Consider the following 19,423-nt stretch of genomic DNA (forward strand, 5'->3'; position numbering starts at 1 on the left):
CAAAAGTGCTGCAGCAATTTCAAAACAAGCAATTCTTGCAGAAAGCACAAGGTGGTGCATACATTTTTCTCTAACAAAAAAAGTTTTTCTGCAGTTTTCCGAGGTCGCCAAAAAAAAAATTGCATGCAATTCTTGCAGAAAGCACGAGATGGAGCATCCATTTCTCTCTGGTGTTCCTCAGGGTTTTGCTGTCTTAATGCAGTTAATTTTGGAGGAATTCTTGACCATTTTTATAAGTTGTCAAGTAAAATTAAACGGCAGAATTTAGCACCAAATCCGTGCAACAAATGGGATCAAACCGAGAAGTGCTGCAACAATTTGGAAATGTGCAATCTTGCAGAAATCACGAGGTGGTGCATGCATATTTTTCTTGCTTCCTAAAATGAAATAAAGTGATATTTGACCCTGTGTGACCCTGCGCTCCACCACCTCCTCGCTCCCCCGGCCCCCCGTCATCTCTGCTCTCTCCTGCTGCTGTGCTAGTCTCTCGCTCCTGGATGGCTGCGGGTACGGCTTCGCTTTTCCTTTTTCACCTTCTGTTCTCATGACGACTGCTGATGTTTCTGACTGTGGCATGTGATGAAGCTGTGCATGCATTCTCTCATCTCAGCTGTCTGCTTCTCTGTCCTCCACTCTCAATCACCCTACTGTACTTTTATGTATAAAAAAAATAATATAGAGCAACCTTCCTCCTGCAGGCTGAATCAGCTGGTTTCTCTCTAACGGGGCCACGTGTCGATATGTGTGTGTGGTGGTTTTACACCGATTTATGTCCACAAAACACACAAAAACGTACAATTTATTCCATTTAGAGAGGAGTTATATATATGAAAGAAAAAACATTTCTAAAATAAATATTTGTTTTAATTTTTTCAACTTCTAACCCTGCACTATGCCAGAAAAAACCTTGTCCCAGACAAGAATTTATTACTTAAAAATGTGTTAAAAGTCTTTAAAATCTAAAACGAACAATAACTTCTGTACTATTATAATAGAGAGAGAAATTTGAGTCCATTAAAGTTGTATCCCAGATATTTTCAACTCTGTAGATTTTTATTTTATTTTGTTTTTTTCTTAATTTAATCAGATACTTAAACAAGAGTCCTTACTGCTAAAATGAAGGACAAGGACGAGAATGAATTATTTATTTATTTATTAAATGTGTTATGTCTTTAAATAACTTCTAATATTAGTGTAAATATGAATTTTGTAATAATTCCTGCAATAAAGTTTAATATTTGATAAATTCATTACTACTACTACTACTACTACTACTACTACTACTACTACTACTACTACTACTACTACTACTACTACTACTACTAATAATAATAATAATAATAATAATAATAATAATAATAATAATAATAATAATAATAATAATCAGCTCTGCAGCCATTATAAATAAAATAAAAAATAATTCAGATTTGTAAAAAAAAATGTTTAAATGCAAACAATTAAATTAAAAATAAACCAATGTAAAAAATCCCTGTGATTGTTGGCTGTTACAGATTAAAAGCCAAGAATTTGATCTTTGAATTAACAAAAACCCAATCCACTTTATTTATAGAGCACAAGGTTTCCAAAGTGCTGCACAAACAATAAATAGATTACACAATACAAATAGTTGTAGAAAAAAATAGAACAGTAAAATGCAATAAGACAAAATAAATTAAAAATAGGATAAAATATATAATATATAGATAATAAATAAAATAAAATGCGGATATCTAAAATGAGTAATAAATGAGTAATAAATAAAATAATATTTCAAGAAAAAAGTCGTAAATTTACTAGATTAAAGTGGCAAATCCACAAGAAAGAAGGTCGCAGATTTAAGAGATTTAAAGTGGCAAATCTGTGCGAAAAAGTCGCAGATTTACAAGAAAAAAGTGGAAAAAAAGCAACTTTTTTTTCTGTTGTACTGCCTGCACAAAATAAAATATGCATGTACTCAATTACAAATAAAAAATAATAATAAAAAAAACAGCAGTTTGTGTCTCCGTCGTCCCTCGTGTTGTTATTTAGTGTCGTGCAGCGAGAGAAACTCCATCAGAAAAATATATATAAAATATATCAGATAGTTTCATTCCTTGCTGGTGCATCGAATCATTCACTAACCATGTTCTTCTTCTTCTTCTTCATGATGTTTTAATGAGAAACTCTGAAAGGCCTGTTGACCGTCTGCAGCTCACTCAGAGGTTCACTTTCTGTTCCAGCATCTCTTCTTCTTTATGTTCTTCTGCTGTTGTGTTGTGGTTGAAGTGTTCATGTCACCAGGGACCACAGCGTATAATAATTAGTATAATAACACAGTAATACTAGAACCAGACCAGCTGTAACTCTTCCTGTTTCAGGGCCTCTGAGCCAGATCAAGTCCAGCCTGCTGGGCTCCACCTCCGACTCCAACCTCAACAAGTACAGCACCATCAACAAGATCCCGCTCATCACGCTCAACTTCTCCGAGGCCAACAACGACAAGAAGTGCCCCTCGCCGCCGTCCTCCGAGAAGACCATCATCGCCCCCAAAGTCAAAGACCGCACGCACAACGTCACCGACAAAGTCACGCAGGTGAGACGTTCAATGACTCTTTTATAATCCTCGATCTCTGCAGAAACATCTCAGCTAGTCTGCAATTATCTGAGGAAAATCAGAAAGATTTGAGACGTTTAAATACCCATCAAACACTACAAATCTCCATGTCACCCTGTAAGGTCCAGAGCGTCTTTACTGACGCACATAAACATCCTGCAGAACAAGAAGAAATACAAACACACTTCTACAGGATAATTTCAAGAATTTCTGCATGAATAAATCTTTTCAGGGACTTATAAAAGAACTCTCTGTGGTCACAGCTCAATCTCTGCAGAAACATCTTGAGTTTTGATCAATTATCTGAGAAAAATCAGAAAGATTTGAGACGTTTAAATACCCATCAAACACGACAAATCTCCATGTCACCATGTGAGGTCCAGAGCGTCTTTACTGACGCACATAAACGTCCTGCAGAACAAGAAGAAAGGGGAAATCGAGCAGAGATACAAACACACTTCTACAGGATAATTTCAAGAATTTCTGCATGCGTAAACCTTTTCAGGGACTTACTTACTTACTTACTTACTTACTTACTTACTTACACACACACAGCTCAATCTCTGCAGAAACATCTGATTTGAGATGTTTAAATACCCATCAAACACTACAAATCTAGCTTTCTCTCTCCCTCTCTCTTTAAAAAGCAGAACAGTAACCATTTTTCATCAAATTATGCCACTTTTATATAACACGTTATCAGCTGGAGGTTACAGTCACCGTGTAAGGTCTAAAGCGTCTTTACTGACGCACATAAACGTCCTGAAAAATAATAAGAAAGGATAAAAATGAAACACACTTCTACAGGGTCACAAGGCATCATTTTTCAAGTATAATTTCTGCATAATAAACCTTTTCAGGGACTTATAAACAAATCTCTTACTTGTGAAAAAACAAAAGAATAAAAGATGACATGCAGGTCACGCAGGTAAGACGCCAACTGAGTGTTTTATAATCCTCCTAGTCTCTGCAGAAACATCTCAAGTTTTCATCAATTATATGAGGAAAAATCAGAAAGCGGTCTCCAGATTTGAGATGTTTAAATACCCATCAAACACGTGCACATGCACAGCAGCTCTCTGAAACACCGAAGCATCAAATAATCATCAAATAACGCCACTTTTCTATCATGTTGGATCACACGTTATTAGCTGGAGGCTACAGTCACCCAGTAAGGTCTAAAGCGTCTTTACTGACGCACAGAAACATCCTGCAAAACTAGATCAAAAGAGAGAATGGAGACACACTTCTACAGGGACATAGAGGATCATTTTTCAAGCATAATCATGTTTATTTTTGTAGGAATTTCTGCAGATTATAGCTTTTCAGGGTCACGCAGGTAAGACACCTGCTCAATCTCTGCAGAAACATCTCAAGTTGTCATCAATTATCAGAGAAAAATCAGAAGAGTGAATAAGAGCTTCATGCACAGCAGCTCTCTGAAACACTGGAGCACATAGAGTTAGAAGTAACTAACCATTTATCATCAATAACGCCATTTTTCTATCATGTTTTATCACACGTTATCAGCTGGAGGCTACAGTCACCCTGTAAGGTCTAAAGCGTCTTTACTGACGCACAGAAACATCCTGCAAAACTAGATCAAAAGAGACAATGGAGACGTTTCTACAGGGTCATAAAGGGTCATTATTCAAGTATAATCATTTTTAATCATCAGTTGTTGTTGTTGTTGTTGTTGTTTAAGGTTTTTCTGCATATTAAACCTTTTCAGGGACTTTTCAGGGTCCCAGAATAGCTCGCTGAGAGTTTTCTAATCGAGAATCTCTGAAGAAACATCGTTGTCTGTCCAAATCTCCGTGCAGCGCCGATACACGGCTGATTTTTAGTGTAAATAAGTCTCAAATTTACAAGAAAGAAGTTACAAATTTATGGGGGGAAAAAACGTATTTACCAGAAAAAAACTCGAAGAAAACTCACAAATATACCATGAAAAAATTCCAAAATATATCAGAAAATAATCACAAATTTACTAGAAAGAAAACTCATGAATGAAGCATGAAAAAAACTCACAAATTTACCATAAAAAAATCACAAAATAACCAGAAAAAAAAAAAATATTTACCAGAAAAAAATATATATATATATATATTTATCAGAAAAAAATATATATTTACCAGAAAAAAAATATTTACCAGAAAAAGATAAAACATTTACCAGAAAAATTTTTTAGATTTACCAGAAAAATAAATATTTACCAGAAAAAAAAAATACCAGAAAAATATATATATATATTTACCAGAAAAAAAATTTACCAGAAAAAATATATATATTTATCAGAAAAAAATATATATTTACGAGAAAAAAAACATTTACCAGAAAAAAAATTAATATTTGCCAGAAAAATAAATATTTACCAGAAAAAAAAAAACTGAAAAAAATATATATATTTACGAGAAAAAAAATATTTACCAGAAAAAAAATTTATATTTACCAGAAAAATAAATATTTACCAGAATCAGAGCTTCATGCACAGTGTTTTTCAGACGTCTAACTGCCCATTCGTCATCAAATAACGACATTTTTATATTATACAGACGCAAGAAAGATGATTTATTATAATGTGGGGTTATTAGCTGGAGGTTACAGTCACCCTGGAAGGTCTAAAGCGTCTTGACTGACGCACATAATCGTCCTGCAAACAGCAAAACAAGAAGAAAAGAGAAAATCGAGGCAGAGATGCAGAAGCACTTCTACAGGGTCATAAAGGATCATTTCTCAAGTATAATCATGTTTATTTTTGTAGGAATTTCTGCAGATTATAGCTTTTCAGGGAGTTTTCAGGCTGGCTTAAAGTTTTTAAATCGTAAAGGGTTTGAATCTTTGCATTAAAAGTCTTAAGTTGTCAGTGATTAGCTCAGAAAAACACTGATGGACGAAGCTTTCACCACATTTAAGATGTAAAACCCATAAAACTCTTCAGTTCATTTCCTCTCTGTTTAAAAAAGAAAGAATGAATCAATGTCTGGACTCTGCTGCGGTATAAAAGCTATTATCAGCCTTCTGGTGGTCAATTCTTGTTTGGAAAACTATTAAAGCTGCAGTGAATAATTCATAACTCCAGTAGTTGTTGACTGTCTGATCGTTGTTGTTGTTGTTGTTGACTGTCTGACTGGAGACGCTGTCAATCAAACGGAAATATTCATCATCATATAAATCAGTGAGGCCAAGATTCATTAGGCCCCGCCCCCTGCTGCCTCAGGAGGATTCATTCACCGTGGAGGTCTCTCTCGCTCTCGCTCTCTCTCTCTCTCTCTCTCTCTCTCTCTCTCTCTCCATCCCAACCCTAACTCCTACCCTAACCCTACCTCTCTCCCTCTCCCGCTCACTCGCTCGCTTGCTCTTGCTCTTGCTCTTGCTCTCGCTCTCGCTCGCTCGCTCGCTCGCTCGCTCGCTCTTGCTCTTGCTCTCTCTCGCTCGCGCTCTCACTCTCTCTCTCCCTCTCCCGCTCCTGCTTGCTCTCTTCCTCTTGCTCTCGCTCTCTCTCTCTCTCACTCTCTCTCTCTCGTGCTCGCTCGCTCTCTCCATCCCAACCCTAACTCCTACCCTAACCCTACCACTCTCTCTCTCTCTCCCTCTCCCGCTCTCGCTCGCTCTTGCTCTCTCGCTCTCGCTCGCTCAATCTCGTTCTTGCTCGCTCTCTCGCTCACTCTCTCCATCCCAACCCTAACCCTACCACTCCCTCTCCCTCTCCCGCTCTCGATCTCGGTCGCTCGCTCTCGCTCGCTCGCTCGCTCTTGCTTGCTCGCTCTTGCTTGCTCGCTCTTGCTCGCTCGCTTTTGCTCGCTCGCTCTTGCTAGCTCGCTCTCGATCTCGCTCTCGATCTCGCTCGCTCTCGCTCTCGCTCTTGCTCTCGCTCGCTCGCTCTTGCTCTCTCTCTCTCCATCCCAACCCTAACTCCTACCCTAACCCTACCACTCCCTCTCCCTCTCCCGCTCTTGATCTCGGTCGCTTGCTCTCGCTCGCTCGCTCGCTCGCTCTCGCTCTCGCTCGCTCTTGCTCTTGCTCGCTCGCTCTCGATCTCGCTCTCGCTCGCTCTTGCTCTCGCTCGCTCGCTCTTGCTATCTCTCTCTCCATCCCAACCCTAACTCCTACCCTAACCCTACCACTCCCTCTCCCGCTCTCGCTGGCTCGCTTGCTCTCGCTCTCGCTCGCTCTTGCTCTCGCTCGCTCTTGCTCTGGCTCGCTCTCCATCCATCGCTCGCTCTCTCCATCCATCGCTCACTCGCTCTTGCTCTTGCTCTTGCTCTTGCTCTTGCTCTCGCTCGCTCGCTCGCTCTCTCCATCCATCGCTCGCTCGCTCTTGCTCTTGCTCTTGCTCTCGCTCTTGCTCTTGCTCTTGCTCTTGCTCTCGCTCGATCTCTCTCTCTCTCTCTCACTCTCTCTCTCTCTCTCTCTCGCTCGCTCTCTCCGTCCCAACCCTAACTCCTACCCTAACCCTACCACTCCCTCTCTCCCTCTCCCGCTCTCGCTCGCTCTCTCTCTCTCTCTCCCCCTCTCTCTCTCTCTCTGTGGCTCAGAGAATCAGGATAATCTTACAGCTGCCAGACTGTTTCTAGAGTTTCAGACGGGTTAGAGGTCGTTCTCACCTTCCACATCGAGACGTAACGTGTCCCAGAGGAGCCGCCCAGCTCTGAGTTTACCCATTAGTGGTGTAATGGAGAGAGGATTGACCCCGTTCACACTCAGAGAAGCCTTCAGATTAAGACCAGAGACCAGAGCCGGGGCCCGAGGCGGAGCTCTGACCTCTCCTCCGTCCCTCCGTCCCTCCGTCCCTCCGTCCCTCCGTTCAGGGGAAAGTCAAAGTTATTAGAGAGAGAGAGCTCATTAATGTGCTTTTAATGGAGCAGGAGAGCTGCTGCTGCACAGTTTTACACCCAGAAATGTCCACGAAAAAACACAAAAACTGGAATAGTTATCAACACACTTATTCCATTTAGAGAGGAGTTATATGTATATGAAACTAAAACATTTCTTAAATAAATTTGTTTTCATTTTTTCAACTTCTAATCCTGCGTTATGCCAGAAGTTGGAGGAGGTTGCAGTAGGTTGCAGTAGGTTGCAGGAGGTTGCAGGAGGCTACAGGAGGCTGCAGGAGGTTGCAGTAGGTTGCAAGAGGTTGCGGTAGGTTGCAAGAGGCCGCAGGAGGTTGCTGGAGGATGCAGGAAGCTGCAGGAGGATGCAGGAGGTTGCAGTAGGTTGCAAGAGGTTGCGGTAGGTTGCAAGAGGCTGCAGGAGGTTGCTGGAGGATGCAGGAAGCTGCAGGAGGATGCAGGAGGTTGCAGTAGGTTGCAATAGGTTGCAAGAGGCAGCAGGAGGTTGCAGTAGGTGGCAGGAGGCTACAGGAGGCTACAGGAGGTTGCAGGAGGCTGCAGGAGGTTGCAGGAGGCTTCTTGAAGCTTGTTAGACAAGAGAGAAACAACTGGTAGAGCACGGACAAAGGAATAACTCATTAAATTTGAAATGAAAAATGAGCTCCAGATCATTTTTTTAATGATCAACCTGACCAGTTTCCTTATGAATAAATCACATTTATGTGGAAAAAAGTTACAAATTTACGAGACAAAATTTACAAGAAAAAAATCCCAAATTTAGGGAAGCAAAACACTAAATTTGTACACTAAATTTACAAGCTAAAAACTCTCAAATTTACATAAAAAAAATTGCAAATTGACATGAAAAATATCATAATTTTTTAATGAAAAAAGAGTCGCCCCCTGCTGGCTGTTAGAAAGAATGCAGGTTTAGAGACATTTCTGCCTCGGCTTCACTCTTCAGGCTGCATCTACTTCTTTTCTGGTGTTTAATAAAGTAGATGTGGTCTGACAGGAAGTTCTCTTCTGATCCTGCATGTCAACAAGTTTAATATTAATATTTGTGGTGGAATCAGAGAGAATAACTCTGATTTCTGAGCAGCGAAGCCTCAACTCTCCATTAACGTCTCTTGAAAGCATCTGAAGCTGCTTGTTGAGTGCAGCATCTTTTAACAGGACACGATGATTTAACAACAGAAACATGGAACAACACTCTGCTCTTATGAATTATAGCTGGAAGAACCAGAGGAGGGAGGGGAACTAATGCTCATTTACATATATTATCGTTAGAAGCCTCTTAGTCTCCAGAGAGAGAGACGACTTCTGCCAAGTTCACTTCGCTGCAGCAGGAAGTTAAATAATTAACATCAGATCTTTTATTTAGACTCAGATCAGCTGCAACACGTTGATCCGGAGCTGTAATCACTTACTGTCATCACTGCTGAGCAGGTTCAAACACAAACGCAAGAGAAAAATGAAGTTTTAAAAAGATTTACAAGAAGAAAAATCACATATTTACGGCAAAAAAGTTACACATTCATGAGAAAAAAAGCTACATATCAACAAGAAAATTATCACAAATTTATGAGAAACAAATCTCAAATTTACCTGTAAAAAATTCATAAATTTATGAGAAAAACAACTCAAATATTTCCAAGGAAAAAAGCTCCATATTTACAAGAAAATTATCACAAATTTATGAGGAACAAATCACAGGTTTACCAGGAAAAAAGTCACCAATTACCAGAAACAAAACTTATACATTCTTTCGAAAAAAAAATTACAAATTTACAAGAGAAAAAAAAATCACAAATTTACCAGAAAAAATCACATATTTACCAGAAAATACTCACAAATTTACCAGAAAAAAATCACATATTTAGCAGAAAAAAATCACATATTTACCAGAAAAAAATCACATTTTTACCAGAAAAAACTCACAAATTTACCAGAAAAAAAATCACATATTTACCAGAAAAAATTCACAAATTTACCAGAAAAAAATCACATATTTACCAGAAAAAAACTCACAAATTTACCAGAAAGAAACCTCATAAATTTATCAGAAAAAAGTTACAAATTTACAAGAAAAACAATCACAAATTTACTGGAAGAAAACTCAAATTTACCAGGAAAAAAATCATACATTTACTAGAAAAAATCTGAAATTTACCAGAACACATTTTTTAAATATACTAGAAGAAAACTCACAATTGTTCCAGGAAAAAATCTTAAATTTATCAGGAAAAAAATCCCATTTTTACCAGAAAAAATCCCATTAATTTATGAGAAACAAATCAGACATTTCCGAGAGAGAAACTGAACCAGTGTCCCTCTTTCACTCACAGATTTGTTCAATTTGTGCAATTTGTTCATCAATAAAACACCTTTTTTTTGTCATTAGTGGTTATTTGAGACTCAGCAGCAGTTTTTAATGAAGCTGCAGCCTTATGAATAATTAAAGCTGCTGCTTTTTGGTTTTATCTCAGATCACTAAAGGTTTTATCTTTATCTCAGATCACAGTGTTTGACCTCCATCAGCCTGAGGCCTCCAGCTCCTAATAAACACTTAAATTATTAAATAATCTGCCTTTTTATCAGCTGTTCCCAATCTTTGTGTTTCTCAGTAATCAGCCTGAAGTTCAGACACTCGATGACTAGATGTTTCCTCCTTTAATCACCTCCAAGTCACTGAGACTCTGATTCTGCTGCTCTAATATTGATGTTAAAGCTGTTCAGGTGTTTGTTGTTACTGCAGTAACTTTAGATAAAGATGGAGGCAGCTCTGTGCAGAATGCTGGTTCTGCATGCTGCTGTTTCAGGAGGTCAGGTTTCTTTGTTTGTTTGTTTGTTTGTTTGTTTGTCAGCAGCGTTATGGAAAAACTATTCGCCTGATTTGCATGAAATTTTGTGGGGAGGTAGAGCACGAACAGAGGAAGAACTCATTAAATGTGTGTTTGATAAATCACATTATAACCTGCAGCATTCAGGAGGTTTGCTTTCATTTAAACAATGATCTCTGGATCATTTTTAATGACCAACCTGATCAGTTTCTTTACAAATAAATCACATGAATGAGGAAAAAAAGTCTCAAATTTACGAGTAGAAAATTCAAAATTTACAAGAAGAAGCACAAATTTATGAGAAAATAAACAAACATATTTACCAGAAAAGAAGTCATGCATTTAAACTCACAAATTTACCATAAAAAAATTCCAAAATTTATCAGAAAATAGTCACAAATGTACTCGACACAAAACTCATGAATGAAGCATGAAAAAAACTCACAAATTTACCATTAAAAAAATCACAAAATAACTAGAAACAATATTTACCAGAAAAAAATAAAATATTTACCAGAAAAAAATAAAAATATTTACCAGAAAAGAAAATATATATATTCATCAGAAGAAAATAAAAATATTTACCAGAAAAAAATATATATATTCATCAGAAAAAAATAAATATTTACCAGAAAAAAAATTAAATATTTACCCGGAAAAAAAATATTTACCAGGAAAAATAAAACATTTACCATAAAAAAAAAATATTTACCAGAAGAAAAAAAAATATTTACCAGAAAAAAAAAAATATTTACCAGAAAAAAAATCACATATTTATGTGAAAAAAAACATACAAATTAACTAGAAAAACATCACAAATTTATGAGAAAAAAAATCGCATGTGTACCAGAAAAAAACACATTCATTGGAAGAAAATTCACAAAATTACCAGAAAAAAATCACATATTTACCAATAAAAAAACTCACAAATTTACCAGAAAAAATCACAAATTTATTAGAAGAAAACTCACAAATGTACCAGGGAAAAAAATCACATATTTACCTGAAAAAAGTCACAAATTTACCAGAAAAATCTAACTAATCTACTGGAAGAAAACTCACAAATGCACCAGGTAAAAAAATCAAAAATTTAACAGAAAAAAATCACATATTTACCAGAAAAAACTCACAAATTTACCAGAAAAAAATCACAAATTTACCAGAAAAAAATAACAAATACATTAGAAGAAAACACACATAATGTACCAGGAAAAAATAAATAAATAAATAAATAAACAGAAATTTATTGGAAGAAAACTCACAAATTTACCAGGGAAAAAAAATAAACAGAAAAAAACTCACAAATGTACCAGAAAAAAATCACAAATTTATTAGAAGAAAACTCACAAATTTACCAGAAAAACATGGGATACTGATTATGTCCTCTCTGTCCCCCCGTGTCCCCTCAGGTCCTGTCCCTGGGCGCAGACGTCCTGCCTGAGTACAAGCTGCAGACGCCTCGTATGGACAAGTGGACGATCCTCCACTACAGCCCGTTCAAGGCGGTGTGGGACTGGCTGATCCTGCTGCTGGTCATCTACACCGCCATCTTCACGCCGTACTCCGCCGCCTTCCTGCTCAACGACCTGGAGGAGCAGCGGCGCCGCGAGTGCGGCTACTCGTGCTCGCCGCTCAACGTGGTGGACCTGATCGTGGACATCATGTTCATCGTGGACATCCTCATCAACTTCAGGACGACGTACGTCAACGCCAACGAGGAGGTGGTGAGTCACCCCGCCAAGATCGCCATCCACTACTTCAAAGGATGGTTCCTCATCGACATGGTGGCCGCCATCCCCTTCGACCTGCTCATCTTCGGATCCGGCTCCGACGAGGTGAGGAAATCATAAAAGTCTTTATTAAACATGCTCATCTTCATCTTCATCTTCATCTTCGGATCGGGATCAGACGAGGTGAGACGCTGGGAGTCAGGGGAGAACTTTAGATTAAATCAGAAAAGTCGTCCTGAAGAAAACTCACAAATTTATGGGAAAAAAAGTTGGAAAATTTACAAGAAAAAAATAACAAATTTATGAGATAAAAACTCACTAATTTATGACAAAAAAACTCACTAATTTATGAGATAAAAACTCTCAAATTTACAAAAAAAGATAAGGAATTTCTGAGATAAAAACTCATAAATTTATGAGATAAAAACTCTCAAATTTATGAGATAAAAACTCACTAATTTACAAGAAAAGATAAGGATTTTTTTTAGATAAAAACTTGTAAATTTGCTGGACAAAAAAAATTCACATTTATGAGAAAATAAGAATCACAAAAATCACAAATTTTCAAGAAAAAAACAAAACACAAATTTGAGAAAAAAACTCACATTTATGAGAAAAAAGTAAGTAAGAAAACTCAGAAATTTTATGGTAAAAAAATTACAAATTTACAAGAAAAAAATCAAAAGAATCCTAGAAAAAAAAATCATAAATTTACCAGAAAAAAAATCGCAAATTTACCAGAAAAAAAATCACACACTGACAAGAAAAACATTTTGGGAAAAAAGTTACAAATTTATGCATAAAAAAATGGCAGATTTGTGGGATAAAAATTCACAAATTTACCAGAAAAAAACACACTTACCAGAACTCATTGATGCATTGAAACTAATTCAGAAGCAGATTTTTATTTCTTTAACTTCATGCATCTGCTGCAGAAAGTTTTCCACTTTCACATCCTTTGTTCTCCTCGTGTCGTATCGAGTCTCGCTGCAGAGTCTCTCGTCGTGTTTCTGATCTGTTTAGACGAGAGAAACGTTGTGACGCTCGTCTGTCACATCTCTGTATCCTCATCATCATCATCATCATCATCATCATCGGAGGAAGAGAAGCCCCCTCCCCCCCTCGGGGCCCCGGGGCCCTGTGACTCTGTTAGAGAGTCTCAGTCCAGCAGATTATCTAACAAGCTGCAACAAACAGTAACCTTTAATCAGACAATCTACTGTACACACACACACACACACACACACACACAGGCTGCTGCTGCTGAGTGTGTGTGTGTGTGTGTGTGTGTGTGTGATGTAACGGCCCTCAGGCTGAAGTGTGTGTGATGTTGCAGAGTCATGATTGAGGTGTGTGTGTGTGTGTGTGTGTTTCCTAAAATAACAGCAGCTTCTCTTTTAGCTCCGTCTTCAGCTTGGTCTTATTTTAGATCTCTCGTCTTCTCACAGATTATTTTTAGATTTCATCTCGTGAACCTTAGTTGCCTGGAAACCAGATCTACAGTCACTACGCCGTTTTTTCTGCTGATTTAGTTTGAAGAACGGCAGGTTGAGAGATTCTCTGTCGGATCTTCAGCTGCTGGAAACATGGAAATAAATCACAGATTCACGAGATAAAAATCACTCATTTACAAAATAAAGCACAAATTTATGACATAAAAACTCACAGATTTATGAGATAACTGACAAACTTATGAGATAAAAAACTGAGGAATTAAAAACTCACAAATTTACTAGAAAAAACACAAATTTATGAGATAAAATCTCACAAATTTACTGGAAAATCAATCTCAAACTTATGAGTTAAAAATTCAAAGATTTATTAGATAAAAACTCTCAAAATTTACTAGAAAAAATCACAAATTTATAAGATGAAAATTCACAAAGTTACTAGATAAAAACTAACAGATTTACTAGAAAAAAAACACATTTATGAGAAAAAAAAATCAAAAAAATGACTAGAAAAAAAATCACAAATTTATGAGATAAAAACTCAGATTTAAGATTTAAAAAATCAAAAAAAAAGACTAGAAAAAAAATCACAAATTTATGAGATAAAAACTCACATATTTATTGGAAAAACTCACAAATTTATGAGATAAAAAAATCACAAATTTACTAGGAAAAAATCACAAATTTGCCAGAAAAAAACATCTCACATTTGTGAGATAAAAACTCACAAATTTGCAAACGAAGAACTAATCACTCTTCCCTCAAAATAATAGTTTTTAAAGCTTTCCCTCAGTCACAAATTTGCAAGCAAAAACCACACATTTATAAGAAGAAAAAATCGTCTCTGATTCATGCAGCTGCAGAGCGTCGGAGCGTCCTGGCGCTGAGCGATGGCGGTGATTTAGGGCGAGACGAGGAGGACGAAGCTCATTAATGGAGCAGAAACAGAACTCTTCCTCACCGTGACGGAGACGCTCTCCTCCTCATCAATCATCTGATCGCCCTTTTTCTGCTTTTAATACTTTAATAAAGTGAGAACGAAGCCTCGGAGAGAACCTGCAGATCTGAAGATTCCTGCAGGAGATTATAATAAGATTATAGTCAGATTATGAGGCTGATAGGAGAGAATACTTTAATATGCATTCATGCATCAAATGAAAGGCCAAAACTACTGAGGGAAAGCTTTGAAAATTATTATCCAGAGGGAGAGGTGATGAGTTGTTGCTTGCAAATTTGTGAGTTTTTATCACAGAAATATTTCTCTTTTTTCTGGTAATTTTTTATTTTTTTTTCTAGTGAATTTGTAAAAAATAAATAAAAAAATAAATCTAGTAAATTTGTGTTTTTTTCTGGTTATTTTTTAATTTTATTTTTTAGTGAATTTGTGATTTTTTTTTCTGATAAATGTGTAGCTTTTTTTCTAGTGAATTTGTGATTTTTTTTCTAGTGAATCGGTAACTTTTTTACTAGTAAATTAGTGTGTTTTCTTCTGGTTATCTTTTTTATTTTTTTTTGTAAATTTGTGATTTTTTTTTAGAATTTACTAGAAAGAAAAATCAAAAAATTACTTGAAAGAAAAATCACAAATTTACTTGAAAGAAAAATCACAAATTTACGAGAAAAAAGTCACAAAATTACTAGAAAAAAATGACAAATTGACTAGAAAAAAAAAAATCACAAATTTCCTTTAAAAAAAGTTACAAATTTACCAGAAAAAAATCTAAAATTTTCCAGAAAAAAACAAACAAATTTACTAGTAAAAACGTAAAAATTTACTGGAAAAAAAATCACAAATCCAGCAGAGTTTTGCTGCAGTTTGCTGTTTTCATTCAGTCTTTAGAGAAAACTGAGACGGAGGATCAGAAGCAGAAGGCTGTCGTGTTAAACAACTTTCCTCGTGGCTCATATTTATGTTTATGGAGCTAATTTAGCTTTTGTCACATGCAGCAATTGAAGAGTGATTGATAAATGTTTGAATAACCAAATCAGCTCCTGGTTCTCTCCTCTTTGCATCTATTTGCATGTCACTCTTTTTCCTCTGAAGCTTCTTTAAGCTGGAAATCCTCCAGAAGAAGCTGCAGCGTTCTGCTTCCAGTGTTTATTCACCTGATCTGATAGAAAACACACTCTGCTGTCTGCAGAAAACTCAAACATTTTTAGATAAAAACTCACAAATTTACAAGGAAAAAATCACACATTTATGTGAAAAAATTCACAAATTTATAAGATTAAAAACTCACAAATTTCCGAGATAAAAACTCACAAACTTATAAGATAAAAACTCACAAATTTATGAGATAAAAACTCACAAATTTATGAGATAAAAATTCACAAATTTATAAGATTAAAAACTGACACATTTCTGAGATAAAAACTCACACATTTATGAGATAAAAATTCACAAATTTATAAGATAAAAACTCACAAATTTCTGAGATAAAAACTTACAAATTTATGAGATAAAAAATCACAAATTTATAAGATTAAAAACTCACACATTTATTAGATAAAAACTCACAAATTTATGGGAAAAACTCACAAATTTACAAGAAAAATATCACACATTTATGTGAAAAAATTCACAAATTTATAAGATTAAAAATTCACAAATTTATGAGATAAATACTCACAAATTTGAGATAAAAATTCATAAATTTATAAGATAAAAACTCACAAATTTATAAGATAAAAACTCACAAATTTGCAAGCAAAAAACTCATCAACCTTCCCTCAAAATAATAATTTTTAGATTTACGAGAAAAAAAACACAAATATATGAGAAAAAAATCGCAAATGTATGACATAAAAACTCACATATTTATTGGAAAAACTCACACATTTTATGAGATAAAAACTTGCAAATTGACTAGAAGAAACACTAATTTATGAGATAAAATCTCACAGATTTACTAGAAAATAAATCTCAAATTTATGAGATAAAAACTCAAACATTTATTAGATAAAAACTGACAAATCTGTCAGAACCTTCCCTCAAAATAATCATTTTCAAAGTTTTCCCTCAATATTTTTGCTGTTTTCTTCGATGCATGCATATTAATGTATTAGAATAAAGCCCAGAACATTTTTTCTGATGATATTTCATGAGTTAAACCTGCAGTTTCTCCATGTTTCAGCCCTGTGTGTATGAACTATTGAATATATAAGAATGTAAGTGCAGAATGTAAATCACAGTGTGTGTGTGTGAGTCTCTGCAGACTTTTCAGTGCAGGGCAGCAGAGATTGAGGGGGCTGAACTGCCTCCTCTTCTTCTTCTTTGTTTATGTGGCCGAGGCTGCAGCTTCTCCGGTCTAATGGAGCTCTGAGTGAATCTCTCAACACCAGAAATAATGCAAACTCTCCACAAAGAGGGAGGAGGAATTAATGACAGGAAGCCTGTTTCATTTTGTTTCATCTGCATGGAAATATATGCAGAGAATGAGCCATAAAAGCTTTCTGCTTGTGCTCCAAAAGGTTTAATATTAGTGAGCAGAAAAAGCTCTGAACAAATTAATAATCAGCATTAACACGGTCGACTTTCTGCAGTGGTTTCATTGATCACAGACAGAAGAATATTTCTGTCATTAGGATTAAAAAGCTGCTGGTTTTAAAGCAGAATGACTCTTTCACTGGGTCACAAGTTCAGCCGAGCATTTGACTCGAATAAATTAATGAGATTTGAATTCTGGTTTGCAACATAAAAGGCAAATAAGTGATCGAGTTCCAGCAGGACGTTGATATGGAAATGATGCAGGAGAGAGTTGACATCTGCTCTCACCACAGAAACTCTATGGGGAGATTATTTTCTGGTAAATTTGTGATTTTTTTTCTAGTCAATTTGTGATTTTTTTTTTTCTAGTACATTTGTGAGTTTTTATCTCATGAATTTGTGAGTTTTTTCTAGTAAAGGTGTCACTTTTTTTCAAGTAAATTTGTGAGTTCTTATCTCATTTATCATCTCCTTTTTTCTAGTAGATTTGTTAGTATTTATCTCATAAATGTGTGATTTTTTTCTAGTAAATTCGTGAGTTTTTATCTCATTTATCATCTCCTTTTTTCTAGTAGAAAAATTTTAATTTAAATTTTTTGTAATATTACATTAATTTATTTATTTATAATGTATTAAATGTATTCATTTTCAATTTGTATTCATTTTTCTTATTTAATTAATATATTAATTTCTTTTTTTTTTTGCATTTTTTTTTTACTTTTTCCCCAAAACTTTATTTATTTCTGTATTATTTTTATTATATATTTCATAACTTATTAGACTTTTTTAATTTAATTAATAAATGCCTTTTTTATTGAACAATTATTAATTAATGAAATGCTTTAATGCTATATTTCTTTTATTTAGTAAGTGTTTTTATTTAAGTGTTTTCATTTATTTTATTTATTTTAATTATTTTATTTTGACAGCTTCTGTCCTCCATAAAACTCACATTTATTTATTTACATTTACCCAATAAATAAAAAGCTCCAGTTTGTGCAGGAAAAGCTCCAGTTTGTGCAGAAAAAGCTCCAGTTTGTGCAGAAAAAGCTCCCTAACTAACGTTCTGTCTGTTCCAGACCACGACCCTGATCGGGCTGCTGAAGACGGCCCGCCTGCTGCGACTGGTCCGAGTGGCTCGTAAACTGGACCGCTACTCGGAGTACGGCGCCGCCGTCCTCATGCTGCTCATGTGCATCTTCGCTCTGATCGCCCACTGGCTGGCCTGCATCTGGTACGCCATCGGCAACGTGGAGAAGCCGTACCTGGAGCACAAGATCGGCTGGCTCGACAACCTCGGCGTCTCCATAGGTGACCAGACAACCACCCGGGGTTTATTATCATCAATAAACATGGAAAAAACACTCATTTACCAGAAAAAAACCCACAAAATTAATAGAGAGAAGTTACAAAATTACAAGTAAATAATCTTCAATTTATGAGATAAAAACTCACAAATTTGCAAGCAAGCAATTAACTAATTTATGAGGAAAAAAAGTCACAAATTTAATAGAGAAGAAAATAAAAAATAAACCAGAAAAAAACTCATAAATTTACTGGAAAAAAATTACAAATTTACAAGAAGAAAACTCACAAATTTATGAGGAAAAAAATCACTAATTTACTAGAAAAAAATGCAAATTTATGACAGAAAAAAAGAAATTTACAAGGAAAAAAATCACTAATTTACTAGAAAAAAATACAAATTTATGACAGAAAAAAAGAAATTTAAAAGGAAAAAATCATAAATTTACTGTGGAAAAATACAATTTTACATATAAATTTGCAAGCAAAGAGATCACATATTTACTAGAAAAAAACACAAATTTGCAATCAAAATAATCACAAATTTACTAGAAAAAATCACTAATTTAAGGGGAAAAAAAGTTATACATTTACGAGGAAAAAAATCACATTTGCAAGCAAAAAAACAAACATTTACAATAAAAAAAAATCTGAAATTTAAGGGGAAAAATACTCACCAATTTACAAAGGGTAAAAGTTACAAATTTTCAAGAATTAATTCACAAAATTATGAGAATAAAAATCTCAATCTTACGAGGAAGATGTTGGGTTGATGGTAATGAGAATAAATATGAAACTAGATTTTAATCTAAACTAAAAATAAATCATATTAAACTGCAGCCTCAGATGTTTTTTTATACATTCTGTGTTATTATTTTTCTTGTTGTTGTTGCAGGGAAGAAGTACAACTACAGTGACCCGAGCTCCGGTCCCTCCATCAAAGATAAATACGTGACGGCGCTCTACTTCACCTTCAGCAGTCTGACCAGCGTCGGCTTCGGCAACGTTTCCCCGAACACCAACTCAGAGAAGATCTTCTCCATCTGCGTCATGCTCATCGGATGTGAGGCACAGCTCACACACAAACATTTATCTGAAGCCACAGATAGAAACTATATCTATACTACTAAACTATAGAACAACCAGAGAAACATTAATCTGCTCTTACAGGAACCTCTCAGT

At 35.5% G+C, this 19,423-nt stretch overlaps 1 protein-coding gene across 1 annotated transcript in view; it reads left to right on the forward strand.

The window, feature by feature from the left end:
- LOC131962737 (potassium voltage-gated channel subfamily H member 7-like) overlaps positions 1-19,423 on the forward strand; it is a 111,099-nt gene that overhangs the window by 63,008 nt on the left and 28,668 nt on the right. Inside the window, exons 6-9 of the mRNA XM_059327787.1 lie at positions 2,358-2,572; positions 11,678-12,103; positions 18,016-18,247; positions 19,137-19,304. Coding sequence (XP_059183770.1) covers positions 2,358-2,572; positions 11,678-12,103; positions 18,016-18,247; positions 19,137-19,304 — 1,041 coding nt within the window. The remainder of the gene's footprint in view (positions 1-2,357; positions 2,573-11,677; positions 12,104-18,015; positions 18,248-19,136; positions 19,305-19,423) is intronic.

Source organism: Centropristis striata, chromosome 24 (genome assembly GCF_030273125.1).
Source record: "Centropristis striata isolate RG_2023a ecotype Rhode Island chromosome 24, C.striata_1.0, whole genome shotgun sequence".
NCBI lineage: Eukaryota > Metazoa > Chordata > Actinopteri > Perciformes > Serranidae > Centropristis > Centropristis striata.